Source organism: Petromyzon marinus, chromosome 10, assembly GCF_048934315.1.
Source record: "Petromyzon marinus isolate PM22_M1 ecotype Great Lakes invasive population chromosome 10, UKy_Petmar_22M1.pri1.0, whole genome shotgun sequence".
In the NCBI taxonomy this organism is placed as follows: Eukaryota; Metazoa; Chordata; class Hyperoartia; order Petromyzontiformes; family Petromyzontidae; genus Petromyzon; species Petromyzon marinus.
In genome coordinates, this window is record NC_133676.1 from 18,461,638 (window position 1) to 18,486,283 (window position 24,646).

Sequence of the window (24,646 nt, forward strand, 5' to 3'; positions counted from 1 at the left end):
TTTCAGGTCTTAATTGAATGTTCACGCTTACGGTGGCTTTCAGACAGCATACATTAATTTTTCGTCTCCCCCCTCCTCTTTTCAGAACATAGATGGACTAGTCCTTCTAAATAAACTGCCAAATCGATGCGCGTGGCGCTGACGTGTTTTTAAATAAATAAATACACCGTTTAAAAATTAATTAATTGATGCAATCCGACACACCTGATGATATCGAAACGTCGTGAGAATTTTTATTGTTTTATATATTTTATTATTTTATTGTTTCCCTTCAACGTGACTTTACCGAAAGAGCAAAGAATATGAATTACTGCAGTCACGAAAGCTTTAAATCAAAAGGTAAAATTTGCATTATGCCGGACAAGTATTGAGGTCATTCCTAAACATTTACGCATCACGTGGCGGTTACGTCACACAAGGGGAGCCCTTCGTCGGTCACGTGGTGTGGCGAGAGGCGTGGCCGAGGCGCTAAACGCGCGCTCTGCGGGGAGAAGCCCACGTGATCGCAACCCCGCCCTCGCGCGCACTGCCGTCACGTGGTCCGCTCGTGCCGCTGTCGAAATTCGGCCACTGGTCACAGTCCAATCGTGGGCGAATGCCGGTATCACGTGGTAACCACGAGCCAATGCAGAGGAGCCGTGTTTTGACGTCACGGCCGTGCGTTACGAACGTGCGGAGCGCGGCGCGAGGTTCGTGGCCCCCCCCCTTTCCCTCAACCCCCCCGCGCCCCCCCGCCCGCCAGGTGAGCCCCCCCCGCCAGACCCCGCTCACCGTTCTGGCCCCCCACCCCGATACCCGGCTCGCGTGCCCCCCACCCCATCTATCCGCGGGGCGGCGGCGGCGGCGGCGATAGCGGCCTGTGCGGCGGATCCTCAGGGCCCGGGCCTCCTCCTCCCCCGCATCCTGCTGCTGCTGCTCGCGAGTGCTCGCGGGACGGCCGGAGAAACGTGGCCGATGTGGGGTCGATAGGCGCGGCGCTGGGGGCCGGTGTAGTGTGACTCCTGCACAGCGCTGCAATAGCTACTGTACGGGGACGATGACGAATGGCCATTGGCAGAAACGTTGCCTATTGTGTTCATTTGTGTGAACCGGACAGTGCCGTTTAACTACAGTACTGTGCAGTGCTGCGGATTTTTTCGTAAGCACAGTGTGTAAGTACTGTGATGTATAACTATAGTGCTGCAAGAACAGTACTGTAACTACAGTGATATATAAATACAGTGCTGTGTAACTACAAAGTGCTTTGTCGCAGCGGTGCTGTAAGTGCAGCACGAACGATAAAGACTGCTTTGTTAGAAAGTACTGTGTACAGTGCTGTGTAACTACAGTACTGTGTATAAATTCAGAGAAGAAGACCAACACATTTATATTAATTTGTAAGACTTCTACATCACATCTCCAAATTTGTATTACCTCTGATAAGGCTCAACCCTTCTGCGATGAGTATGCTGCAAATTCATGCCTTTGTTACGTCTCATCTTGCTTAGTGCAACTCTTTACTGCCTCCTAAAATTCCGCACCCAAAACTAGACTTGTAAATTAGACCACTTAGATACTTTTTTTAGGAGGGTCCTGTCAAGTTTTAACAGTGGCGGGGCGATATTGCTAGGTCTGATACCAATTCAGTAACTTGCAGATCATGTTTAAGATTTGGGATGTTTGGGCAGTACCAGTTGCATTGTACTTTTTTTAGCTATAGGAGGAAACCCATGCAGAACAGGGGGAGAACATACCAACTCTACACATGCATCTGAGTGGAATCGAACCCAGCACAATATTGTGTGGCATAAGTGTACCACTAACCCACTCTGTCGCCCTACATCACTCCAATTCTGATATTGGATTCTGACATAAGCACATCTATAATTTCCTCCACAAGATTAACAAAGGGCATTTGAGCCCCACTGATCCCCCAAGCCCATGCTTGCCTCCCTTTCGCTGCCTGGTTCCCCGCATCTTTCTTGGTAATAGAATATGGGTGAGACTGGGATATGCCTAAGTCATTAATCATAATCAGCTATGATCTATCCACTGCTGGATAAAGATGAACACGATCTCTTTGTGTTTGTTGACTGATCCATTTGTTCTTCTTTATATCTCTCAAATTCAAAGTGTACACCTCTATGCGTCTTTGAACACTTATCCACTTTGTACGCTTTCTATTGTCTTAGGTAATGTCCATGTTTCCGAATCACATGACATAGCAGTTATGCATGATTCATTGTAATAATTCCAGGCACAAAGACAAGTTGAAATGTTTAACCTTCTGGTAACAGTGAATTCCAAGCTGAAATTTACTGTTTAAATCTTGACTGATGACGACCGCTTGCGTGTTGCGATCGATACGTAGTTTTTTTTGTTTTCGTTGAACCTTTCTACGTGACTTTACCGAAAGACCCAAATAATATTTACTGTGCTTGTACCACCAGGTGTAACCCTGCAGAGTGTGGTAAAACAAGATGAGTCATCTCGGTGGCCAAGCCGAGGGTGGACTTAATGTGACGCTTACAATTCGTCTTCTCATGCACAGCAAGGTAAAGAAAGCACCAGGCATCACCTCACAACATTGACTTGGCATCCAATTTAATTTGTTTCTAGCAGGCGGCCCGCAAGGCCGTGGGACGTTGTTCACAGGACTCTCCCTCCACACACCTGTCCATCCATATAAAGGCATACAATATTTTTGTACACTTCCTGTCAACTACAAGGCTTTCTGGGAGTGCATCATTTCAGCAGCATTGGGTCAATGCAAGAAACTCTGGACTGGTCTTGTCACACATTGCCTCATCAGCAGTCAGGCTTGCTTGAACAAGTGCTGATGAACTTCCCGATGTTAGAGGCAAGGACCCTCTCTTTAAAATATTGAACCGATGCTTCTGAAATTATGCACTCGAATAAGGCTTTGTAGTTGAATGGAAGTGTAATTTTTTTCATGTGGAGGAACATTTTAAGGATATTCTTTGCTCATTTATTGTGTAAAATACAGTCTTTATTTAATGAATACATACAGTTGTGCATTTGTCCTGAACCTACGATTAGCACGGTTGGCTGCATACAGTGTGAAAGAAGTTCAGCATACATACATGCCCACTCACTAGATTCTTAGTTGTAATTTGTGTCAGTGTTGTCTACAGTAACAACACTACTTTTATATGCCTCTGTACTGATTTATATATTTTTCTTTTATTTACAGGAAGTGGGAAGCATCATAGGCAAGGTGGGTTTCACATTGCTTTTAAGATGTTTTCACATATCTTCAGTTCAGCATTATCTAGCTTGGATAAATGTTAGAACATAATATGTACAGCTCTCTTAATTGTACTGCATACAGTTACAATTACAAAGTTTAGATATGTTGCATATAGCAGGTGATGTGAGTACAAGGCATGTACCAAGTCAAAGAAGCACCAAGGCTTAGGATTAATTTGGTATCCCAAGGGTATCCTCCCAAGTTGCCTTGAGCAGCTGTCTTGTTGTGTGGCGGTCATATTTGCATCTCTTTGGACATTCATGGATAACAGCAATTGTGTTTCTGGTCCTCACCAATAGAATTAATGTTTAATATTGTTACAGATTAAATTAGTTATTCACTATAACCTGCACATGTACCTGATTATGTGAACTCTCGTTCATTCACTTCACAGAAAGGGGATTTTGTGAAGAGAATCCGTGATGAGGTAATGTTTCTTTGTTCATACCAACACAAAGTGTGTATCGATGCAGCAGAAGTGTGCGATCCTGTAGGGTGGGGGCTGATTTGCGGTGTGTTTATACTTGCAGAGCGGGTCTCGTATTAACATCTCGGATGGGAACTGTCCTGAGCGTATTGTCACGGTCACTGGTCCCACCGAGGCTATTTTCCGTGCTTTCACAATGATGACCCACAAGCTGGAGGAGGTATGACCGCTACAGAAATACTTTCCGTTGATCTGTTTTAAGGCCGTGATATGACAATATTTAACACATGAAAGTAAGCTTCTGAATTCACACATTTAGGAAATTTGCAGCTTAAGCATCAAATATTTGTATTAAAGAGCAATAATTGCCTTTGAGAGAATATATTTTATGAAATTAGATGTTGGGTTTGACATATAATCAAGAATGTATTTTTACAAACCTTTAAATGACGAAAGTTTGAACGTTAAATTGTTGATCAAAATAGATGTTTATGTGGGCCTAATTCCTGAAACAGTGGCTACAGTCAGCCATAACATGGTAATGAGGAACCTGGGTAGGGAAGCTTGACACCTCTCCCACTGCTGTTAGGGCCTTCAATAAGTTGCTTTATTAGCATAAAAATATTATTTACATGAAATATTTGTATAATATGCCACGTTTGAAATCTTTCCAGATAATTACTTTATTGGGAAAATAGCAATTGTTGCCTCCGACTACAAAAAATTTGCAGGACCCTCCTGAAAATAGTTGAGACTTGGTGAGGCTTTTCTGGGTAAGCACTCGCAATAATTACAACAATAATAACAACGTGCGCTTGGTGCGTATGTGTACATGGAGCAGGACATGATCAGCACGATGGCGAACAGCGTAGTGATGAACCGCCCACCGGTCACCTTGCGCCTCGTGGTGCCGGCCAGCCAGTGCGGCTCTCTCATTGGCAAGAGCGGGAACAAGATCAAAGAGCTGCGAGAGGTGAGGAGGCTTCCCTCGTGTACGCAATGTGGAAAGACAAACATCATTGTGTTTGCTGCATTTTTAGGGGGGGGGGGGGAAATCGAGCAATGCATCGTCTGTCATTTGTCTTCGAGCAAGCACATTTCACCATAGTTTCTGGTAAGTAATGTACAAGTTAAATTTTTCGACTTATTTTGAGAAAAACATTTTGTTACAACATTTCTATTAAATATGCTTTAAAAAGGTCTGCATTATTAAGTATGATTTTATTACATCTTGGAGCCGAAATATGTTCCTTATGAATGCATCTCCACTGATATAATTGTTGTGCAGTAGACTCACGCGGAGCCGGGGAATACTATAAGGGCTTTGCCCTTTATTAAAACACTCTCACACTCGACATCCTACACTCACACCAGTGTAGGTGCACTCTATCTCGGTCCTTTACCCCGGACACTGAATACTATTTGGGTCCTACCCTCGGCTACCCTTTGGGCTCTCTCGCACGTCTGCCCGGAGCGGGTGTTCAGCCAACACCGCTCCGCGACGAGGAGAGAGAGAGAGACCCTCTTCCAGCCGACCCTTTACTGAATACTACGGGACCCTACCCTCGGCTATACCCTTGGCTCTCCCACACGTCTGCCTGGAGTGGGGGTTCAGCCAACACCGCTCCGCGACGAGGAGGCAGACCCTCTTCAGCCGATCCTTACCCTGGCTCCCCATGACGACCCCGCCTTCGTCACGGGGTACCCCTTAAGAACCCCTTGGGCGGCTCCTGCCCCCAGCTCGGCCCCGCCTTTGTTCCCGAAGGTGCTCTCCGAAGCCCCTTACACAACCTGTGACGGTGCGAGCGGGTTGACTGTCAACCCGCTCGCACCTCCTTCTGTTCACCCCCTCATTGGTTACTCACAATACTCGTCTACATAATGGAAGTGATTGGGAAAATAATGTTCGATATACAGCATTCTGCATTACGGACAACTTGACAGCAGGAATGCATCCATTCCTAATATCAAGGGACGTATGTCTTCCATTGTATTTTCACTTGTATTGATAATTGATATTTATTTACAATCACAATGCTGACTAATCTGAAATGGAAATCTCTACCTGGATGCCACCAAGTAAGCTAAGCATTTATTGTATAGATATGGGTTTATGTTATTCACTAGCCTATTTGCCCGTCCTAGGACGGAAGCTGTAATATTTATGAAAAAAATGAGCGTATAATTGTATCTTGTGTAAATTGAATGGCAGTGAATCTTGCACGAAAGTATATCATAAAACACTTCACTGCATTTCACTGTATCACTGTATATAACTGACCTTCAATTTGTTCAAATTCACTGCTCTGATACTTTATTCTCTTCTGCTTTCGGTCGCTGGGGTTCAAATAAATTGGATTGCAATACAATATCTGGAAAATCACCGAGAAATGTCTATTTAACCAAAATGTAGAAGCATAAATTAGACTTACCTTTTGTCTCAAGTGCTGAAGAAAAAATCCACTTTGTTGCTGCGTAGAATTATATATTAGATTCACTTTCAATAAAGAAACGTGAAACTTAAAGCGAATTTGCGAATACATTTTGTATTTCCGTTCGACCTTAATGACGGGGGGTGCGGCATGTGGAGTGACGTTACGCGCGGGACAAACTCCCTCTTTAATAATCATGAGCGGATGACGTCACTCTACATGGAGCTCCCTCCCTCATCAATAATTATGGAATGATGACGTCACTCATGTGGACCCCAGCCCCGCCCCCTCATTAATAATCAGGAGCGGGTCATTATTTTCGATTGAATATTTCAGATTGACTGCAATACACCTGTCCTGGGCTATAGGCTACTTTTATCATAAATAAAAGAAGCAAAAATTAGACTTACCTTTTGTTTCAGGTGCTGAAGAAATAAATAAAGACACCAAATACACGTTGCTGCGTAGAAATATTGATTTGATTACATTTCAACAAAGAAACGTCAAATTTAAAGCTAATTTGCGTTAAAAAATGTCTTTCCAATCGACCTGCGGGAGTGTTAAAATCCACTCGCTCATGATTATTAATGGGGGGGGGGGTCTATTTTGCAGTGTCCTCACGTACCGATGCAGCACTGCTGCGTAGATTTATTTTGGACTTTCTGTAAAGAAACGTCATATTTGAAGCGACTTTGTGAAAAAAAATATCTTTCTGCTCGACCTTCTTCCGCGTCAGTGTAAAAATCCACCCGTTCATGATAATTTTATTATTAATGACGGGGGGGGGCGGGTGAGGCATGTGGAGTGACGTCACGTTCGTTACACACATTTCTGGCCTATTATAATAGTAATTGGGCTAAAACCATTTTAAAAATGTATGTACAACAAGTCTTGTACTGCGTCTTTGATGCGCGAGTAATTTCACTGTCACTCCATACACCTCTTTATGCCAGTGCTGCTTGTGTCACTTTTCTAGAGCATTAATGAAAACAATTTATTTGCAAATGTAAAAAAAAATCATTCTACAATACCATTATATATTCTATGATTAGTAATTGGTCAGTAAAGAACAAAATATGAATGGCCTTTACAATATCCAAGTGTTTTTTGTATAGCCCTCTGTTGAAGCCACTGCTGATGAGGGCCTCATCGCACCGTGCGGGTTGTGGGGATTATTTGACCATACTTTATTATACAGGGTAGACACACAGAACAAAAGCGGATTTTGCTGCACTGCCCTCTACTGACCACCGTGGTGTCCTGCTACCGCCTATGGCAGCCTGGTGTGCATGCTGGCCGCCCATCCAAGCACTGTCTATTCTTAACTCTGCTTAGTATTCCCGATGATTCAGTCGTAAATGTTGTTTTGTGCTCCTTATTAAATGGTGGTCGTCTGCAATTTCCCTACAGTCAACAGGTGCCCAAGTCCAGGTGGCTGGAGATTTGCTGCCAAATTCTACCGAGCGGGCTGTGACCATCTCTGGCACACCAGATGCCATCGTGCAGTGCATGAGGCAGATCTGCCTTGTTATGCTGGAGGTCCGTTTTTACATCGCTAATACAGTGTGTGCTTGATATGATTATTTGCGTAATTCGGAAAATGCTGTAGGTTTGTTTAAATTATATATTTTTCAATGCTAAATAAGGGCAGTAAAAAATGAATATGCTGTCTGTGTTTCCATATTAGTGTGTTATGTTGTGGAACCAAAGGCAGTTTGGAAAGTATTTCTAAGGACGCATCATTTCCTTTTTTGAATGTATTGCATTATGTTTTGCTTGTTTGGTATTGTATTAATATTCGTCTGTTATGCTCTTTTCACACAAGTTCATGTCATGGTCAGCTATTGATGATGCACTGTGCTGTGTTCATCTTTCAGTCTCCTCCTAAGGGTGCCACGATCCCTTACCGCCCCAAAACATCCACCACCAACAATCCGGTTATTTTTGCTGGAGGCCAGGTAAGTGGACATTCATTTAAGTGCAAGGCAACACCAGTACATGTGCGTGTGTAGACACTACAATTTGAGAAGCTAATTTAATTGCAGTTGATTGCTCGTATTAAAATCCTGGGATTATGCAGTGTTGGCACACTCTGCGTACACACATTCCCACATGCTGGCTTTTTTTGTTTACCACAACTGTGAGATGCTCATTTTAAATCCGTTATGGTGGATAGAAATTATAGGTTTCTTTGATGCATGAATGCGTTCAGCATTTGCGTCCCCATCTTCACAGACCTTGAGTTGCATCAGGTATTCCGTAAGATGACCATTACAATGTGGAAATGTATGTATGCAATCAATACATTCTTTACTTTACTAATTGTTACTATCCAGTTTTGTAAGCTTCAAATTTTTAATAGCTTAATCTTATAATGCTCGCATAAGTGCATATTTTCGCCCTGCTCTACCCACTGCTGGATGAAGGCCTCCGCACATCATCAGCACTCCCTATGCTCCTGTGATCCCACAATCCATCTCGATTCTGCACATGAGCTAATCCCATTGCTCCACCTCTTTGGTGGCCATCACGGATATGATCTCTCCCCTGGTTGTCACTTATCACCAGTCTCATCCGTCGGCCATCACACCTTCTGGCAATGTGTCCGACCAAAGCTCACTGAATTTTTTTGACAATTGACATGTCTCTCAATCTAATTTGCAGAATGCATCTCTCCATGCATGTGTCATATTAGTCTGTCAAAGCAGGTAATATTCATTGATTGAAAACTTTCCTCCTTAGGCACATATTTTTCATTGCTTTTGGAATACCTGTGTTATCCAGCCTGTTAGGATTGTGATTTGTCAGTCGAATCACAGTTTGAGGAAGCCAAGTTCAATTCCCATTTGTAAATGAGCGTCATTTTGTGGGAAGTTCGCAGTAGTTGTGCGTTAGGACAGTGACCCCTGTCAACAACATCATAAGCCATAGTCAATCCACTGCTGAATGAAGGCCTCTCCCCAAGCTTTCGCCACTTCTCACGATCCTGCAGTGCAATAATACATTTCTGACCTTACATGAACTATCTTCATCGCTCTTTCTCCTCCTCAAGCATGTCCTCTTGGATCCATTCTATCCTTCATAGCTCATTGGATTCCTCCAGTGTAAATAAAGATTCTGATTCCTTGGCTGCCAATGTTATTGGTGTCCATTGGCAATCATTTCTGGCGACATCTCCTCTCTGCCAAATTACTTTTACTTAATAGTTTGGATGATGTTATTAACCTGCAATGTTATCTAATCCACATGTGTTTCATTCTGTTTCTGCATGTAATTCCAAGCATGCAACTCTATGCTTTTTTGCACACTTTGCAGGTTTTCTACATATGTAATTAATGACTGTTACTGATCCATCCATATGTCATACTGGCCCCTTGACTTTCCACAACTGTACATGTCCTACTGTCTTTGGGTGAACAACACAGAATAATATGCTCCCAATGTTTAGTTGAGCTTAAAGACAATTACTTTTTACTTGGCCCATGGTGTCATGTTTGGAATATGTCGACATTGTAGCCAGCAAGTTGTGCCAAATCAAGTGTTTCTGAAATAGTATTTCTTGGAATTCAGTATATGTTTTTGGTATTTTCTTTACAGGCCTACACAGTTCAAGGACAGTATGCTATCCCCAATCCAGATGTAAGTCAAGTTTAAAAGCAAATGTCTGGTCTAGTGACACCATTGCACCTTTGTAAGTTTTAGAGAATGCATACATGTGCTGTTATTCTGTAAAATAATTAAACTGGATGTGTCTGTTACAGCTGACAAAGCTGCACCAGTTGGCTATGCAGCACACTCCATACACTCCTATGACTCAGCAAACCCCAACAGGCTTCTCCCCGACTGCTGAGGGTATGTGACGTCCCGCTTTTGCTGCGCTCCTCGTTACTTTCTAGCGTTTCGCATAAAGTGTGCTGAATAACATTTTGACATTTTACATGTTTTTATTATGCAGGTGTTGACTCGAATAGCCAAATCAGCACACACGAAATCAGCATTCCAAATGATGTAAGTCAAATGTTATCTATTCTACTTAATCTGTACAGTTATATTTGTCTCCCTCTGTTCCATCTCAGTATTGTGACTCCTTGGCCCTGCCAATGCCCCTGACCAACCAACGCTTTGGCCAGGTCCCCAGCTTTGGCCCAGATTGACCACTAACACTAGGCCAGATAGAATTTATGTCCCCCCTCCTGTGGGAAGACGTGATCATTTTAAATGCCGTTATATTTTTAGTTACATGTTTTGTAAAATTGTGCAGTAATTATATCTTGATTTGAAGCTTTCGTGACTGCAGGAATTCATACTCTTTGGTTCTTTCGGTAAAGTCACGTAGGTAGAGCTATTATTTATTTTTCTATCTACGTGACTTTACCGAAAGAACCAAAGAGTGTGCAGTAATTTACATTAAATCTATGTAAGTCAAATAGATTTCCTGCTCAGAGTGGAGACTTCCTGTATGAACTGGCTCAATGGCTTGTTTTTAATTATGAATTACTTCTGTTGCAGTTAATTGGATGCATCATTGGGAAACAAGGCTCAAAAATCAATGAGATTCGTCAAATGTCTGGTGCTCAGATTAAGATAGCCAATGCCATTGAGGGATCCACTGATCGGCAGGTCATCATTACGGGATCCTCAGCCAACATAAGTCTGGCTCAGTACCTCATTAATGCAAGGTAAGTTTGTATCATTGTTTTACAAATTAACATTGAATGTAGTTGATTAATAATTCCTTTGAAGTATGCGTTCTCAACCAATATGAACGAGTGTAATTGAATGGAAATTCTTCACGATAATTACAAAATTTTACTTGCCTGATTTAATCCACAATCATCCAGGTATCTTCCTAGTATCACATGTAGAGATATCCCCTGTTGTTTGATGGTTCCCTGTGATGTGGACGCCCCACTTCTCATTCAGCAGCTTGAGATGCGCCTCCAAGTTGATGTTATGTAAATTCATATTGTACTGTAAATTGTATTGTGCAGTAAAACCTGAAGCCAGACTTGGGTAAGCCAGACTTTGGGCCAATACAGAAAGGCTGCTGAAATAAATATAAATTTCAAAGACGCAATAAAAACATTCACCAAACCAAAGTAAAATCGCAAATTAAGTTGTGTACAGTAGGACATGTTGGAAACCTGTGCCAACCTTGTGTAGGAAGCTTTAATTGCACTTAATAGCATTATGAAGTTTAAGACGATATTCCTGACCATGAAATGCAATTGATGAGCATTTGTGTACGAGAAATTCTAAAGCTATATACTTGCACCACACTTACACAATCCAGTTTTCACAAAATATCTTCTGATGTTGCTGTAACCGATTGGCGAGATCGTGTCCTCTTGTTGGAATCTCCTTTTAACGTGTTTGTTGGTACTTGATGTAGTCTTTGTGGGTCTTTGTAATGACCTTAATGTAGTTATTTTAAATATTATTTGAGGCCTTGGTTTCTGAAAACTTGTATAACTGCATATATTTATACTTAGTCTTTTCCCGAGCCTTGTTAATAGTACCTTCTGCTTGTTCCCATGGAAATTTTTTTTATAGTCACCCACTTCATGCTGCTGGATTTCAGCACAGAATGTCATACCACTGAGCGGCATACCGCCTAATGTCATACCACCAATTGGCATACCGCCATGCGTCATACCACTGAGTGTCATACCACTGACCAGAGTGCAACCATTTGGCACGTTGAGCACCATCTTGGTGCCACTGATGCTCTTGCTTGTTTTTTCACATCACCCTAACCCACGGCCCCTCCTGCATTTTCCCACACGCCTCTTAATAATAGCTGTTAGTTTGATTTGGTGAGCAGGCCTGTGGCTCGGAGGCCTGTGACTACCCCCTTCCATCACACACCCTCTTGTTCATTCTTAGCTAAATATTTGAAGATCATCCAGAAGGCTGCTGTTAAGCTCCTCAAGTGAAACATGTAGGAATGTTTTTTACCCTAATTTTCAAACCTCTCAATGGACGAGCTGCAGTACATTTTAGGATTATCTACCAGTTCAAGATTGTTGTTTTCTTCCCCCTTACTACCATAAAAATGTTTAATGTAGTAATCATGCTCCATTTGCTCTGCACTTGTACCATTCTTTCTGCTGCTGCTTCATTTATTCTCACCTCAATTTGCCTGTTAACTAGCACAGCTCTCTATGGTACATGTCCTTCCATAGTCACTTGTATATTTACATTCCTTCCAGTTCTGACTCATTTTAATGCAAGTTGTCAATTTAAATAATGCAGTTTTGAAATTGCCAATTTTAATGAGACCGCATCCATTTTAATAGGGTAGGTTAGGATGGTGATGAATACATCTTGTTGTTACCCATGGCACACCATGGCAGAGGGAGTAGAGTCAAGGATGTCATGGAATAAGGGAAAGTAATGGGATAGGGAGGGAATGCTGGGATGGAAGTCCCCAAGATGGACAAAGGGTGCACGGCTCAAGATGAGCAGAGGGGGAGGAGGAATGACAAAGCCAATGTCAGGGATGAGAGGGTGATGATGAGGGGGAAGGAAGAGAGGGGCCCAAGAAGGAAGGATCAAGTAGAAGTGAGTTGGATGGAGCAGTGCCTGTTCTAACAGCGGGTGGGGAGAGGAGGGGTTCAGAATGGGGGTGGCCACACTTAAGTCACGTGATTTATGGGAGGCTTGAGCTGAATTAAATACAATCATCTGACCACTCATTGACGCTTCTACATCATTGATGGTGGGATGCTTGTTGAACATTTTCTCCCAAGCCATTGCCACACTACTGTAGGTATCGACAAAAGTTGAATCTATATTTTCGATTGTATTTGATATATTTCAAAAGGAAGGGCCTTCGGCTTTTATTCATGGACATCCTGCAATGGTACAGATATTGTACAGTACAATATCATAGTTACAATCAAAGTTACATAGGTCACGATACAAAAAGCCAGTGTCGGTACATGTTTTACACGTTACAGGAATATCGGGAACCGGTCGAAAATGTTAAAAATACAAAGCATGAATACATTCACAAAGGAACTCCCATCGTGATTTATTTGTTTTCAGATAGCATGTTTTAAACTAAAACAATGTGCTTTTTTCGATTTAAAGCTTTCGTGACTGCAGGGATTCATCTTCTTAGTTCTTTCGGTAAAGTCACGTAGAAGGGAAATAATAAAAATTAAACACAATTAAATAAAATTCTCACGACGTTTCGGCCACAACACAAGTAGCCTTCCTCAGGTGAAGAAACAACTGTTGGAAAGACAGCGCTCCCATGAACACTTTTAAGCTTGGCAGCGTATTTTAAGCTGGGTGGGAGGAGCAAAGCGCCTTGACAAAGGAGTTTACATATCAACAGAAGAATTTAGCATTGAAGTAGCTGTGTTAATGTGATAGATTAGCAGGATGTTAAAGTAAGAAATTAGCATGTAACTGGGAGATTAGCATGATGTTAGTGTGAGGGATTAGCATGTAACTGGTCACGGAAGTAGCTATGTTAAAGTCAGAGTTTACATATCCACAGAGGCATTTAGTATATTGACGCTAAATAACTGCAACTACCCAACTATCATACAATAAACCGATGTGAAAGAACTAAATATAAACTAGATCAATATAATCAATGTACTCAATATATTCTCCAATAAGCTGAGCTATTAACATAAAGTAACTGGGTATACACTACACTAATGAATACCATATAGTAAACTGATAAAAAAAACTAAAATATAAACTACATCAATATTGTCAATAAACTCAATATACTCTCCATCAGCTGAGCTACTAACAATAAGTCGTTACACATTACAATTCTCTGTCGAAAAAAGTGGCGGTTTCTTTTTTCCTCAACGTTAGCACCACGGAAAGCGACGAGCTTTGTTCAGACGGACGAGTCCATCTATGCTCGGAACGGAGGAGGGGGGAGAGAGAAACAGCCACGATGCGCTGCTCTGTCCTGTGTTGCGTTACAACTATGTTATAAACTAGACTACTATACATTACAATATTATACCTTCCAATCTAAACTACATTGTATAATCGTATACACAGCCCAATCTAAGCTCTAACATGCATTATATTGATATGCCTCCAACTAAACTTTGTTCTACATTACACAACTGTACACCGTAATATACACTGCCATAGACAAACCCCACCATTGAATTATACAATGCGTTACTATATACTACCCTATACTTTAGACTATACAAATATTAGACTTGTAATATTACACTATGCATTATTCTACCAACCCTACTGTATACCACACTGCTGTATAATCACTATGCAATTATGAGACCTCCTTTGCCAGAAACAAGATATAGGAATAGGTTTTACTCTTTTAACTGGCACAAAAACTGACACCTTTATTCAAGGCATGTTTGCAATAACCACAACACAAGCAGTCAAAATGCAAACAAAAAAGACAACTCTGATAACAATATGCACTGTCCTTGAATTTGATTGGTCCACACCCGAGACAGCTTTTCTTAGAGCCTCGTCTCCATTGGTGTTGGACCAGAAGACGCCAAAAGGCGTACAACTCAAAAACAGCGCACCATCAGAGTATTGAGGGCTCGGGGTGAGCATTTACATTGAGACCTCCTTTGCCAGAAACAAGATATAGGAATAGGTTTTACCCTTTTAACTGGCACAAAAACTGACACCTTTATTCAAGGCATCATGTTTACAATAACCACAACACAGCAGAGACGAGGCTCTAAGAAAAGCTGTCTCGGGTGTGGACCAATCAAATTCAAGGACAGTGCATATTATCAGAGTTGTCTTTTTTGTTTGCATTTTGACTGCTTGTGTTGTGGTTATTGCAAACATGATGCCTTGAATAAAGGTGTCAGTTTTTGTGCCAGTTAAAAGGGTAAAACCTATTCCTACACTATGCAATTACGATACTATATATTGCCTTATGAATTATGTTAAACATTACACTATTATACTATTTATTATTATACAATATGCTTTAAACCATACCATTTACCGTCGTGTGAAAGGTACTAAGAGGCAGTGCCAGCGAATGGACTGCGGTATCGCTGGTATTGCCTCTTAGTACCTAATGTGTATAACTTAATATGTAGTCGGCCAAATTTGATAAATTACTGCCAAATTACTTGAAAGTGAATACCACATCGCGCCATCACCCCCTACTGGCAATCTGATGTAAATTTTCAGGCTGGTGCCGTATAGACATTGCTCCCACACAGGAACCGCTGCCAGGTGGAAGGGTCCTTTGACGAGACTGCAGCAGGGCATTGAAATTGTTAAGATAAGATGTGGTGTAAGATAGTGTTGAGTGTTGCTGAGGCATTTAAGCAAGCAGTCTGTACATAAAAAAAATCCTCCATCTAGATGTGTTATTTTTATCTCTCAGTGGATGTGGATTCTTTTCAGTTACCAACAAGAAAAATACAATGTAATACGTCTATATTTCCAATTTGAGATGTATATGACTACTTAATAATTTGTACTTATTATTTGCGGTATTTAGGGTTTATTTTATATTGATAATAAATTATGTACTTGACAATCTATTTTTATTTTGCCCGCTTATACTGGATATTTCTTATGTTGTAATACATATAAACCTAAGTGCAGCAGTATTAGTCTTGTGATTTCAGCATTTGGCAAGTGTTTTGTGCTTCTGCTGATACGTTTTGGCAAGGCAAAATGTACTTGCGTGGTTGCTACCTTTGTGACAATGGAGTACTGTGACACAGGTGGTCCCATGTTATTTACTCAATACCATGTGTTGTTTTTCCTGCAGCCTGGAATTGGCTATTCCTCCTTCTCCCATTATCGCCCCTGTGTCCAGCCAACTGAACAGCACCCTTCCTACCCCCAGCCCAGTGGAGTCTCTCCTTGCTGTCACCTCCATCCCACCCTCCACCCCTCTCTCTGCTGCTGCTACTCCCAGCTCCCCGCTGTTGCTGCCTGTAGCAGGCCTTGTAGACACACTTTCACTCCCAACGATTCAGCCCTGCCAGGCAGGAAGCGATCACGCCTCCAATGCAAGTGGGGAAGGTCAAACAAATAAATTCCCTGCTAACATGGACGTCAAAAGTGAACATCGCTATAAGCCTTATTGACTACTGCACAACCCTCATTTGACAGTGATGAGCATTAATTGGGATATAAGTGTTGTTTATTTGATACAAGGAATTATGCCTCGACAAGGACATGTGCATTGTAAACTACATGTGTTCATAGCAGACTTGAATCGAGCCTTTTGTATTTTTGATACTGTAGGTAAATTCCCTTATTCCCGGATGTTTGAATTTTTCAACAGTGGATACAAATGTGGAAGTTGAACATTTCATTTTAACATTTAAATTAAATAATTTTATATTTAATGATGATGCAGATGCTTTGCCTTCCACTATTACAATGTTGTGATAATAGGAATGTGAAAAGAAAAGCTGTACAATCACTCATCTTGCATATCTTAACGTTAAATTACATTGTGCATTATTGGCAAGCAGAACACGTTTGACGTATTTGGAAAGAAAAACATTTCAGCATTATTGTGGAAATAATGTATAAGCAATTTTTAATATGAGGTAGTTTGTTTTAGATTATATAATTAATATTTTTAAGTATCTTGCACTATGTGGTGGCCAATTGAAAAGTATCATCTGCTCAATCTTGTGTCAGCTACAGCACCACCAAGAATCAGGTCTTTATAAAATCTAACATGTTAGCAATGGGCAGAGCATATTCTCACCCATAGTTAATCTGGACATCTGTGAAAAGAGCTTTATAGTTAATCGGATTCTTCCAGTATAAATAAATATTCTGATAATTTTTGAAAAAAAGGTCATTCATTATTTTATTTTTTTACGTGCTGGAGTTGCTTTACGTCTTAAGGAAAATACTGTATGTTAGTGGCATGTGTGTTGCATGTTTCATTGTAACCTTAAACCATGACTTTCCTTTGGGTTTTGGTGATATGCTTAAACGTACATGTATTACTTCTGTCTCGTACATAATCTTACCTGTACTGCATCTCAATAATTTAAAGCACGACTAAACTCGGTTGTGCTTTTTTGCATGGCCACCCATATGTGAATTGGCAGCTGCATTTTCTTTGGTTGTTGTGTAATAAGAAGATTAAAAATGTAAGACCACTGTTCTAGTAGTCTGTTGTCTTAACATGAACCAGTATTCCAAGTTTAATTAATATGTAATTTCGTGTACCATGTCCGTGTAAATTCACAAATGGGTCATTCACTACTTTAGGATTAACATAATTTGTACTCCCGTAAATAATATTAATTCATGCAACGTTTTAGGATGATTAAGCATGCAATTTTCACCATTGTCTTTCGACTATCGTCCAACCCAACGTATCAAGTTTTCAAAATTATTGTTGCACTTCAATAATAGACAATTGTGTTTGTGGAAAGCAATTCAACACCACTTTACAGGATACAGACTGCTGATGAGACTCAGTTGATATCAGTCTGTTTGCTTACTTGGATAAAACATTACATATTCCTGCCAAGGCGTCCAACAATGTTGTCACCACGTATAAGCTACTCCGCTGAAACATGACAGCAGTGTAGTACTGGACAGGGAGTGCTGTGGGTTATGCTTTTATGTCAGAATAACCCTTTGTAGGTCCTCATGAGAATATCCCTCTTGGCAACCTACCAGAAAACAATAGCTGTTGCACTTAACAGTTTAATATTGCGACTCATTTGGTTTTTCCCAGCATAACAGAATGTCAGCAATCTGATGAAAGATACTATAAGTATAGGATACTATAATCCCCAGGACTGGCATGGGCTCAAATTGACCTTGCTTTAATGCGAACAATCAAAGACTATACATGCTTGTGGCCTGTTATTAAAGACAGGCTTCAGATTTAAATGTTCAAATCTAATTAACTCTTTCAATTTTCTAAAGTATTCAATTTATGTTGAGACATTTAATATAACACTGACAGTAATCCCCAGAACCAAGATTCCAACACTACCCTGTCAGTTACCAAGTGTGAAAAACTGGTCTTTTTATTTTAATAGGTTGAGAATTTTTTTAATTATGTTGTGACAACGACAAACCTTTAACTGTTAAAGAAGTGTGACTCCTGACTGATATTTGAAACACTGCGATTTTACATTCATGGTTTTTCCATGGCGTCAATTATCTGGATTATAAAACCAAGAAATTATTATCTCAAAACATCAATAAAATGTTATATGCTATGAAGAGCCATTGCCCAAATATCACCTATTATATATGTTTATATTCAAGACCACGATGTTATTAATTAATGTGTTGCTTTCTTTTCAACAAAACATCTTAGTTTAATTTATATAGTGCCTTGATCAATGCGCTGAACAATGAATTTGCTATTTGTACAGCAGAATAGTGTGATGAGATGAGTTGATGAGAAGGATGGTAGTACATGGTGGATATGATGTGTGAAATAAACAATGATGAAAGTGAAAGAGTGGTTACTGATGAGCGAGTGTGAATGGGTAAGGAAGTTGGGGAGAGGGATGGAGTCAGTGATGGGGAAGAGGAGTTTGGGAAGAATGAAAAATGGACAGTGAAGCAGATTCTTTGGCGTGTCAGGCAACTTTCCATTATAAGGAGGCCAGAAGTGAGAGAAAACTGAATGGTGATTGGGCACAAAGAGGAGGGGGAACAGGCAGAGACAGGTGGGGTTGTGAACGCAGAGGGCGAGGAGGAGCGTAGAATGAAATGAAGAAGCAAGTTACGTTGGGGCGAGATCATAGCGAGATTTTTAAACTAGGGTGAGGAATTTGAAAGGCACTGATAATAGATTGGAAGCCATTGTTGCTGGATGTGAGGTGTGGGAGTGGTAGGGGAAATTGAAGATGATCCGGGCAGCGGCAGTTTGCATTTGTTGGAATGGTTTAAATGCATAGCGAAGACTGAGCATGAGAGAGTTGCAGTAATCGAGTTGAGTGAAGATGAGGGAGTACATTTTGTTGATCAGAGGGGGCTGACTTTAAGAATGTTGAAGAGGTGAAAGCGACAGGAATGGGTAGTGGCAGATTTGTGGTCGGATAGAGAGAGAGAGAGGAGTCAAAGATGATGCCAAGATTATGGGCAGATGAGACGAGGGTAAAATAGAAAGGGGAGAAAGATAGGGCAGGGAGGAGGGGAATGGGAAGCAGGGAAGAACATAATTTGGGTTTTGGAAGGATTGATAGGGAGAAAGTCCTGGGACATCCAAGATTGGATGGCGATCAGGCAGCTAGAAATGTGAGAAGCAAGGTCAGCAGTGTAAGAGAAGAAGAAAATTTGAGTGTCGTCGGCAAAGAAATTATGAGGAAGGTTGAACAATCAGATGAGGGATTCGAGAGGAGAGATGTAGAGAGAAAGAAGTAGGTGACCAAGGACACAACCTTGGGGACAGTGACGGGGGATGGGGGAGAAGTGACGTGGCTGGATGAGACTGCTGAGGTGCTTGAGCGATGAGACTGAAACCAGCAAAGAGGGATACCTGAGATTCCAAGAGAGGAAAGGGTAGAGTAGGATGGTAAACTGCATTTAAGGCTGCAGTAAGGTCGAGTAGAATGAAAATGTAGAAAGACCGGCGTGTGCAGAGTTTGACAAATGTTTCTGTACTGAGAGTTGGCTGTTTCAGCCTACTCTCAGTAGTACAGAATGTACTAATTGAGGCGTGAGTGGATCAGGCGTTCAAGTCGTTAAATAAGAAAGGGAGAAGAGAAGGGAGGAATTGAATAGGCAAACAAGGTAGGGGAGAATCAGAGGGAGGAAATGGGGTGTGAAGGAGGAGGGGATAAGAAGGCCAAGTGGATAAGAAGTAGGGTGGAGATGTTGAAGTAAAGGATGAGAAAGTAGAGTCGGATTCATATTCTTAGCTCTTTCGGTAAAGTCACGTTGAAGGGAAACAATAAAATATATATAAAACAATAAAAATTCTCACGACGTTTCGACCATAACAAACGGTCGTCATCAGGTGTGTTATGGTCGAAACGTCGTGAGAATTTATATTGTTTTATATATATTGTTTTATTATTTGATTGTTTCCCTTCAACGTGACTTTACCGAAAGAGCTAAGAATATGAATTACTGCAGTCACGAAAGCTTTAAATCAAAATTTAGAGTCGTATTGTGGTGCATGTGTGAAAAAAGATTGATGGAATGGGACAGTGAGAGATGGGTAAGGAAAGGAGGTACAGATGGTGTCCATTTTAGATGTCAAAAAGTGAGCGAAATCTTTGGCAGAAGGGACAAGATAGAGATAACTGGAGGAGAGTTGTGGAGGAGATTGTTGGGAGTTGAAAATAGTTGACGGGGATGAGGGGCAACAGAGGAGATGAGGGCCAGAAAATAATCTTTGCTTTGTCCAAGTCGGATAAGAAGTGGAATGACATGAAGCCAGGTTGTTGGTTGAGGGAGATGATTTGTGAAACCTTTTCAGCTTTGTGCAAGAGGGATTCGTTTTGACTGGAGGAGGGGATTGATGCAGAGTTGAGGCTTGCGTGAAGGGGACCGAACGCGAAGGGGAGCCAGGGAGTTGAGGAAGGAAGAAAGTGCATTAGAGAGGGTAGTGGATGCTGAATTAGGATGAAGGAAGCTGAAATCAGATATAGCAGGTAGGAGAGAGGAAATGCTGGAGATTAAATAACTTGTTGAGAGGTAGCATGGAGATTGACGGAGGATTGGATGGGCAGGGGGATAGGGGTGGAGAGAGTTGGTGAGGGAAAGGAAGGAGGGATCAGAGGGGGGATGCTTAACAACGGAGGTGAAAATGAGGCCAAGAATATTACCAGAGGAATGAGTAGGGGAAGGAGTGACAAAGGGAAAGAGGATGGAAGCAATAGAGGGAGTTCTGAGATTAAGATTAAAATCACCCATGAGCATTGACTTAAGAATTTCGATTTTTTGATGAGATATTGGGACATTAAATATGTGAATATGAACCAACATGACGTTTTTGTTACTAAAATCATATCAGCAAATATAATTCATATTTCAAATGTACGTTTTTCATAAACAACTCACAAATTACACGTACATTTGAGCAAAATAGTAAAATGACTCCACAGTGCAATGTACGCATTTACATCAGGTAATTGTCATGACTGAAAACTGTACACTGATTTTAAAATAAGAAATCACTTTATTAAAATGTGCACATTTAATCCAATATTAATCTTCATTGTAATACCCTGCAGTAACAGAATGACAGATTTTGAAAATTCTTATATAAATTAAACTCCGATTTTTCTGTCAATTATACTATACTTGTCCGGCATAATACAAATCTTACCTATAAAAGGAATTGTGTGTCTGTCTGTGTGTGTCTCTTTGTCTGTTTATGGACGAAACTTGCTAAAGATTTGGCTCGCGAACCGTGGGGTTTATATTTTGATTTAAAGCTTTCGTGACTGCAGGGATTCATATTATTGGTTCTTCCGGTAAAGTCACGTAGAAGGGAAACAATAAAATAATAAAAATATAAAACAATAAAATTCTCACGACGTTTCGACTGCAACACAAGCAATCATCATCAGGTGTGAAAACCACAGCAAGAAAATTTGAAAAAAGTGGCGTTTTTTTACGTTAGCACAACGGAGAGCGATTTGGCAGTTATTCAGATGGACGAGTCCATCTATGTTCGGAAAAGAGGAGGGGGGAGACGAAAATAATGGATGCGGTCTGAAAGCCACCGTAAGCGTGAACAATCAATTAAGACCCGAAATGGTTTATCAAATCCTTCCAATGATTGCTAAGCCAGAATCCATCTTCTCAGTTGAAATTGTCTGTGTTTGTATATGTGGATAGCCTCATGAACGAATCTCTCATGGTAGCCAGATGGCTTGCAAAGAACCTCTGTCTTAAATCAAAATTTAAACAGGATACATAAAAAACTAAAACCATCCTAGCCTGCAATGCACTTATGTATTGAATAACTGTATAATCACTTTTTCCAGCTTGGACATTGTGTCAAGCTTAGACTTAAAACTTTCGTGACTGCAGGAATTCATATACTTGGTTCCTTTTCTTTCCACCTGAAGAAGACCGCTTGTGTTGCGATCGAAATGTCGTGGGTTCTTTGCTTTTAATTTAAAAATTTTGTTTTCTATCTACGTGACTTGACTAAAAGAACCAAGAATATGAATTGTGTCAAGTGTGTTGCCTGAAGTGTCTGCTCTGAATTATTGTTGCAGGCTAACGTCCGAGGTGTCTGGCATGGGGAATGTGTGAGAGACTCCCCCCACCCTGAGGGCTCCGCGGCTGCTTCCCATGGCCCGGGGGCCCTCCCTGACCGTCCTACACCTCGTCCTCGGTTCTCCAGCAAATAGATGTGTTTGTGTGGTTATGTACCAACAGACCTAGCTTTTCTTAATGTTTTTTTGTATACCAGCATTTGATTTTGTGATCAGAATGCTAAATATATACGCATATATATGTAGTGGAATTATTTGATTTTAAACTAAAAAACAAATAAAAACCATAAAATGAACACCAGAAAGTGGCAGTGGTGCAGGATTTAAGATGTGTTGTTTATTTTAAAGGTCTAGTGGTTTATTTGTTTGCCATGAAGTGATGGCATCGGTTTTTTAAAGTTGCCTGTGGTGACTGGGCTCAATGTGTACATTTGATTTTCTCTTCACAACAGCGATGTAGGAGACGGTCACAACAAGTGAGAGTTCCTCCCAGTTGATCCCAACTCCCTGCAGATGGGTGGCCAAATGGCAAACGCAGATGTGGCAGCAGCAGAGATGTATGGCTTTGGCTGATTTGTAATGGTACTGTGGGAAATACTTTTCTACTGTGCTAGTAGCTAGAAGCAGATACACTGTTAGGCATCGAATATCACTTTTGGAATATCCTGGCAAATGCCTCAATTAGCTAATTTGCCAGATCCAAAATCAAAGCCGAATTGTAATGGGAATTTACTTCATGAACTGACCCATCCAGCCCACACAGCCAGCACATTTCTTTCACCACATCCTGCTACAATAATCACACTACAACTCCTCACCACACACCCTGCCAATCAACCAAACCACCCTGCCTTCCCCTTCAGTTGCCTGATGTCTCTATTTTTTCTATGTATATGTTCTCTCTGTCTCTATATCCATCCCTTTACCCGTGTGTGTACCTATGTCTGTGTATCTGTCTATCTGCCTGCCTCTGTGCCTCTGTGTGTCTATATGTTTGTTTGCCTACACTTCTCTGTCCCTGTGTGAAGACACTCGTACACTCTTCCGTGCCATGTGCCGGGCGGGTTCGCTCCTCGCACAGCTCCACCTCTGCACCCCCCACATCTGCCCCCCCACTCCCTTTACCCTTCCCCACACTTCGTTCCATAAGTAGAATGGGGGTAATTAGTCACGAGACGATCATTGCTCATAACCATGAACATTTGGTGTCGCATTTCTCTCAGTTTCTTGCCGACCGCTTCGGAACAGTGAAGCACATCTGAGTGCATCTCATTTAAAGTGGCAGGCAGTGGCTTTTGTATATTGTATGTAATGACATCTACTCGGTGACTGATGGATCAGCCACCGTCTTGTGCATGCATCAGTTTGTAGAACGTGCAATATACATCCTGTGAGAGGCCTACTTCTGGTTTCAACTGCAAGACATGAATGGTAAAGAAAAACTACAATTTTTCCATGCATAAAGGTTACAGCAAGTCCTGCACCTCCGATTATTGTTGGCTATGTACAGTGCCAAAGAAGTTCAACATACAAGTGAAATGTTGAGGGACGGACATTGCACGTCTCTTCACAACTAGATTTTATTTAATTTCCGGAGTGTAACCCACTTGCAAACTTCTACCCAATACATCTTATATTCGTATTTGTTGGCTGTTCCATTATTTACTTTTGGTGTGTACTTTCTGCCATTTCCACAACCTACTGGATGTATGCTTCATCCTTATATTTTCTGGCAATGTCGCGTCCCTACTGGTTGTCTGCTACCTGGTTGACTGCTCCGCTCTTGGTACAAGTTGTTTGTGACTGCTTGTGCTTAGCTCTTAGCTTATGTGCCCCATGGGCCAATGGTCTGCACACACGAGGGGCTGGACAGCAAAGGAAATTGGCGCTGTTCTAGCAGCCAAACATTCAAGAAATATCATATGGCATGCATGCCATTGGGCCACATACAAAGTGCACAACTTGGAATGACTGCAATATGGGTAGGGGAGTGGATGCAGGATGCTAATTGTACAGGCTAGCCTACCTGCTGTATAACAGATGCAGGCTACCATACTTGTTAATTCAAAAGTGATGCTGATCTTTTACAAGACCACTTAAAGTACACGATGCAGGTTATTGTGCTTTTTTACCCAGGAAAGCCCGAGTCTCATGACTCTTCCATGAGGGTCCTGACAAGTGTTCACAGCAGAGGCAATGATTGCTATGTATAATTCCAACTAAGTAGTTTGCGTATCATTTTTCAAATTGTTGAATATGGACAATGATGCTCGTACACAATGGCCTATTCTTGTGAATGACCTCCAAGGATCTTCAATGTCAACTGAAGCAGGCTGCTCGTATGTTTACAGTACCACTGGGC

The 24,646-nt window shown here is 41.3% G+C and overlaps 1 protein-coding gene across 6 annotated transcripts; it reads left to right on the forward strand.

The window, feature by feature from the left end:
* Window positions 1-559: 559 nt before the first annotated feature.
* LOC116940775 (poly(rC)-binding protein 3-like) lies at window positions 560-23,926 on the forward strand. Of its 6 annotated transcripts, none has more exons than XM_032950953.2 (13): window positions 560-689; window positions 2,430-2,534; window positions 3,194-3,217; window positions 3,645-3,677; window positions 3,781-3,897; window positions 4,516-4,650; window positions 7,520-7,648; window positions 7,987-8,067; window positions 9,707-9,748; window positions 9,871-9,961; window positions 10,065-10,117; window positions 10,619-10,788; window positions 15,876-17,237. In XM_032950953.2, the coding sequence occupies exons 2-13, from the start codon at window positions 2,460-2,462 to the stop codon at window positions 16,195-16,197; spliced, it is 1,272 nt and encodes a 423-aa protein (XP_032806844.1). In that variant the 5' UTR covers window positions 560-689; window positions 2,430-2,459; the 3' UTR covers window positions 16,198-17,237. The 6 variants fall into 6 exon arrangements, with proteins under 6 accessions (XP_032806844.1, XP_032806849.1, XP_032806850.1 ...); XM_032950958.2 differs by having other exon boundaries at window positions 561-689; window positions 4,519-4,650; XM_032950959.2 differs by lacking the exon at window positions 15,876-17,237 and adding an exon at window positions 22,285-23,926 and having other exon boundaries at window positions 562-689.
* Window positions 23,927-24,646: the final 720 nt, after the last annotated feature.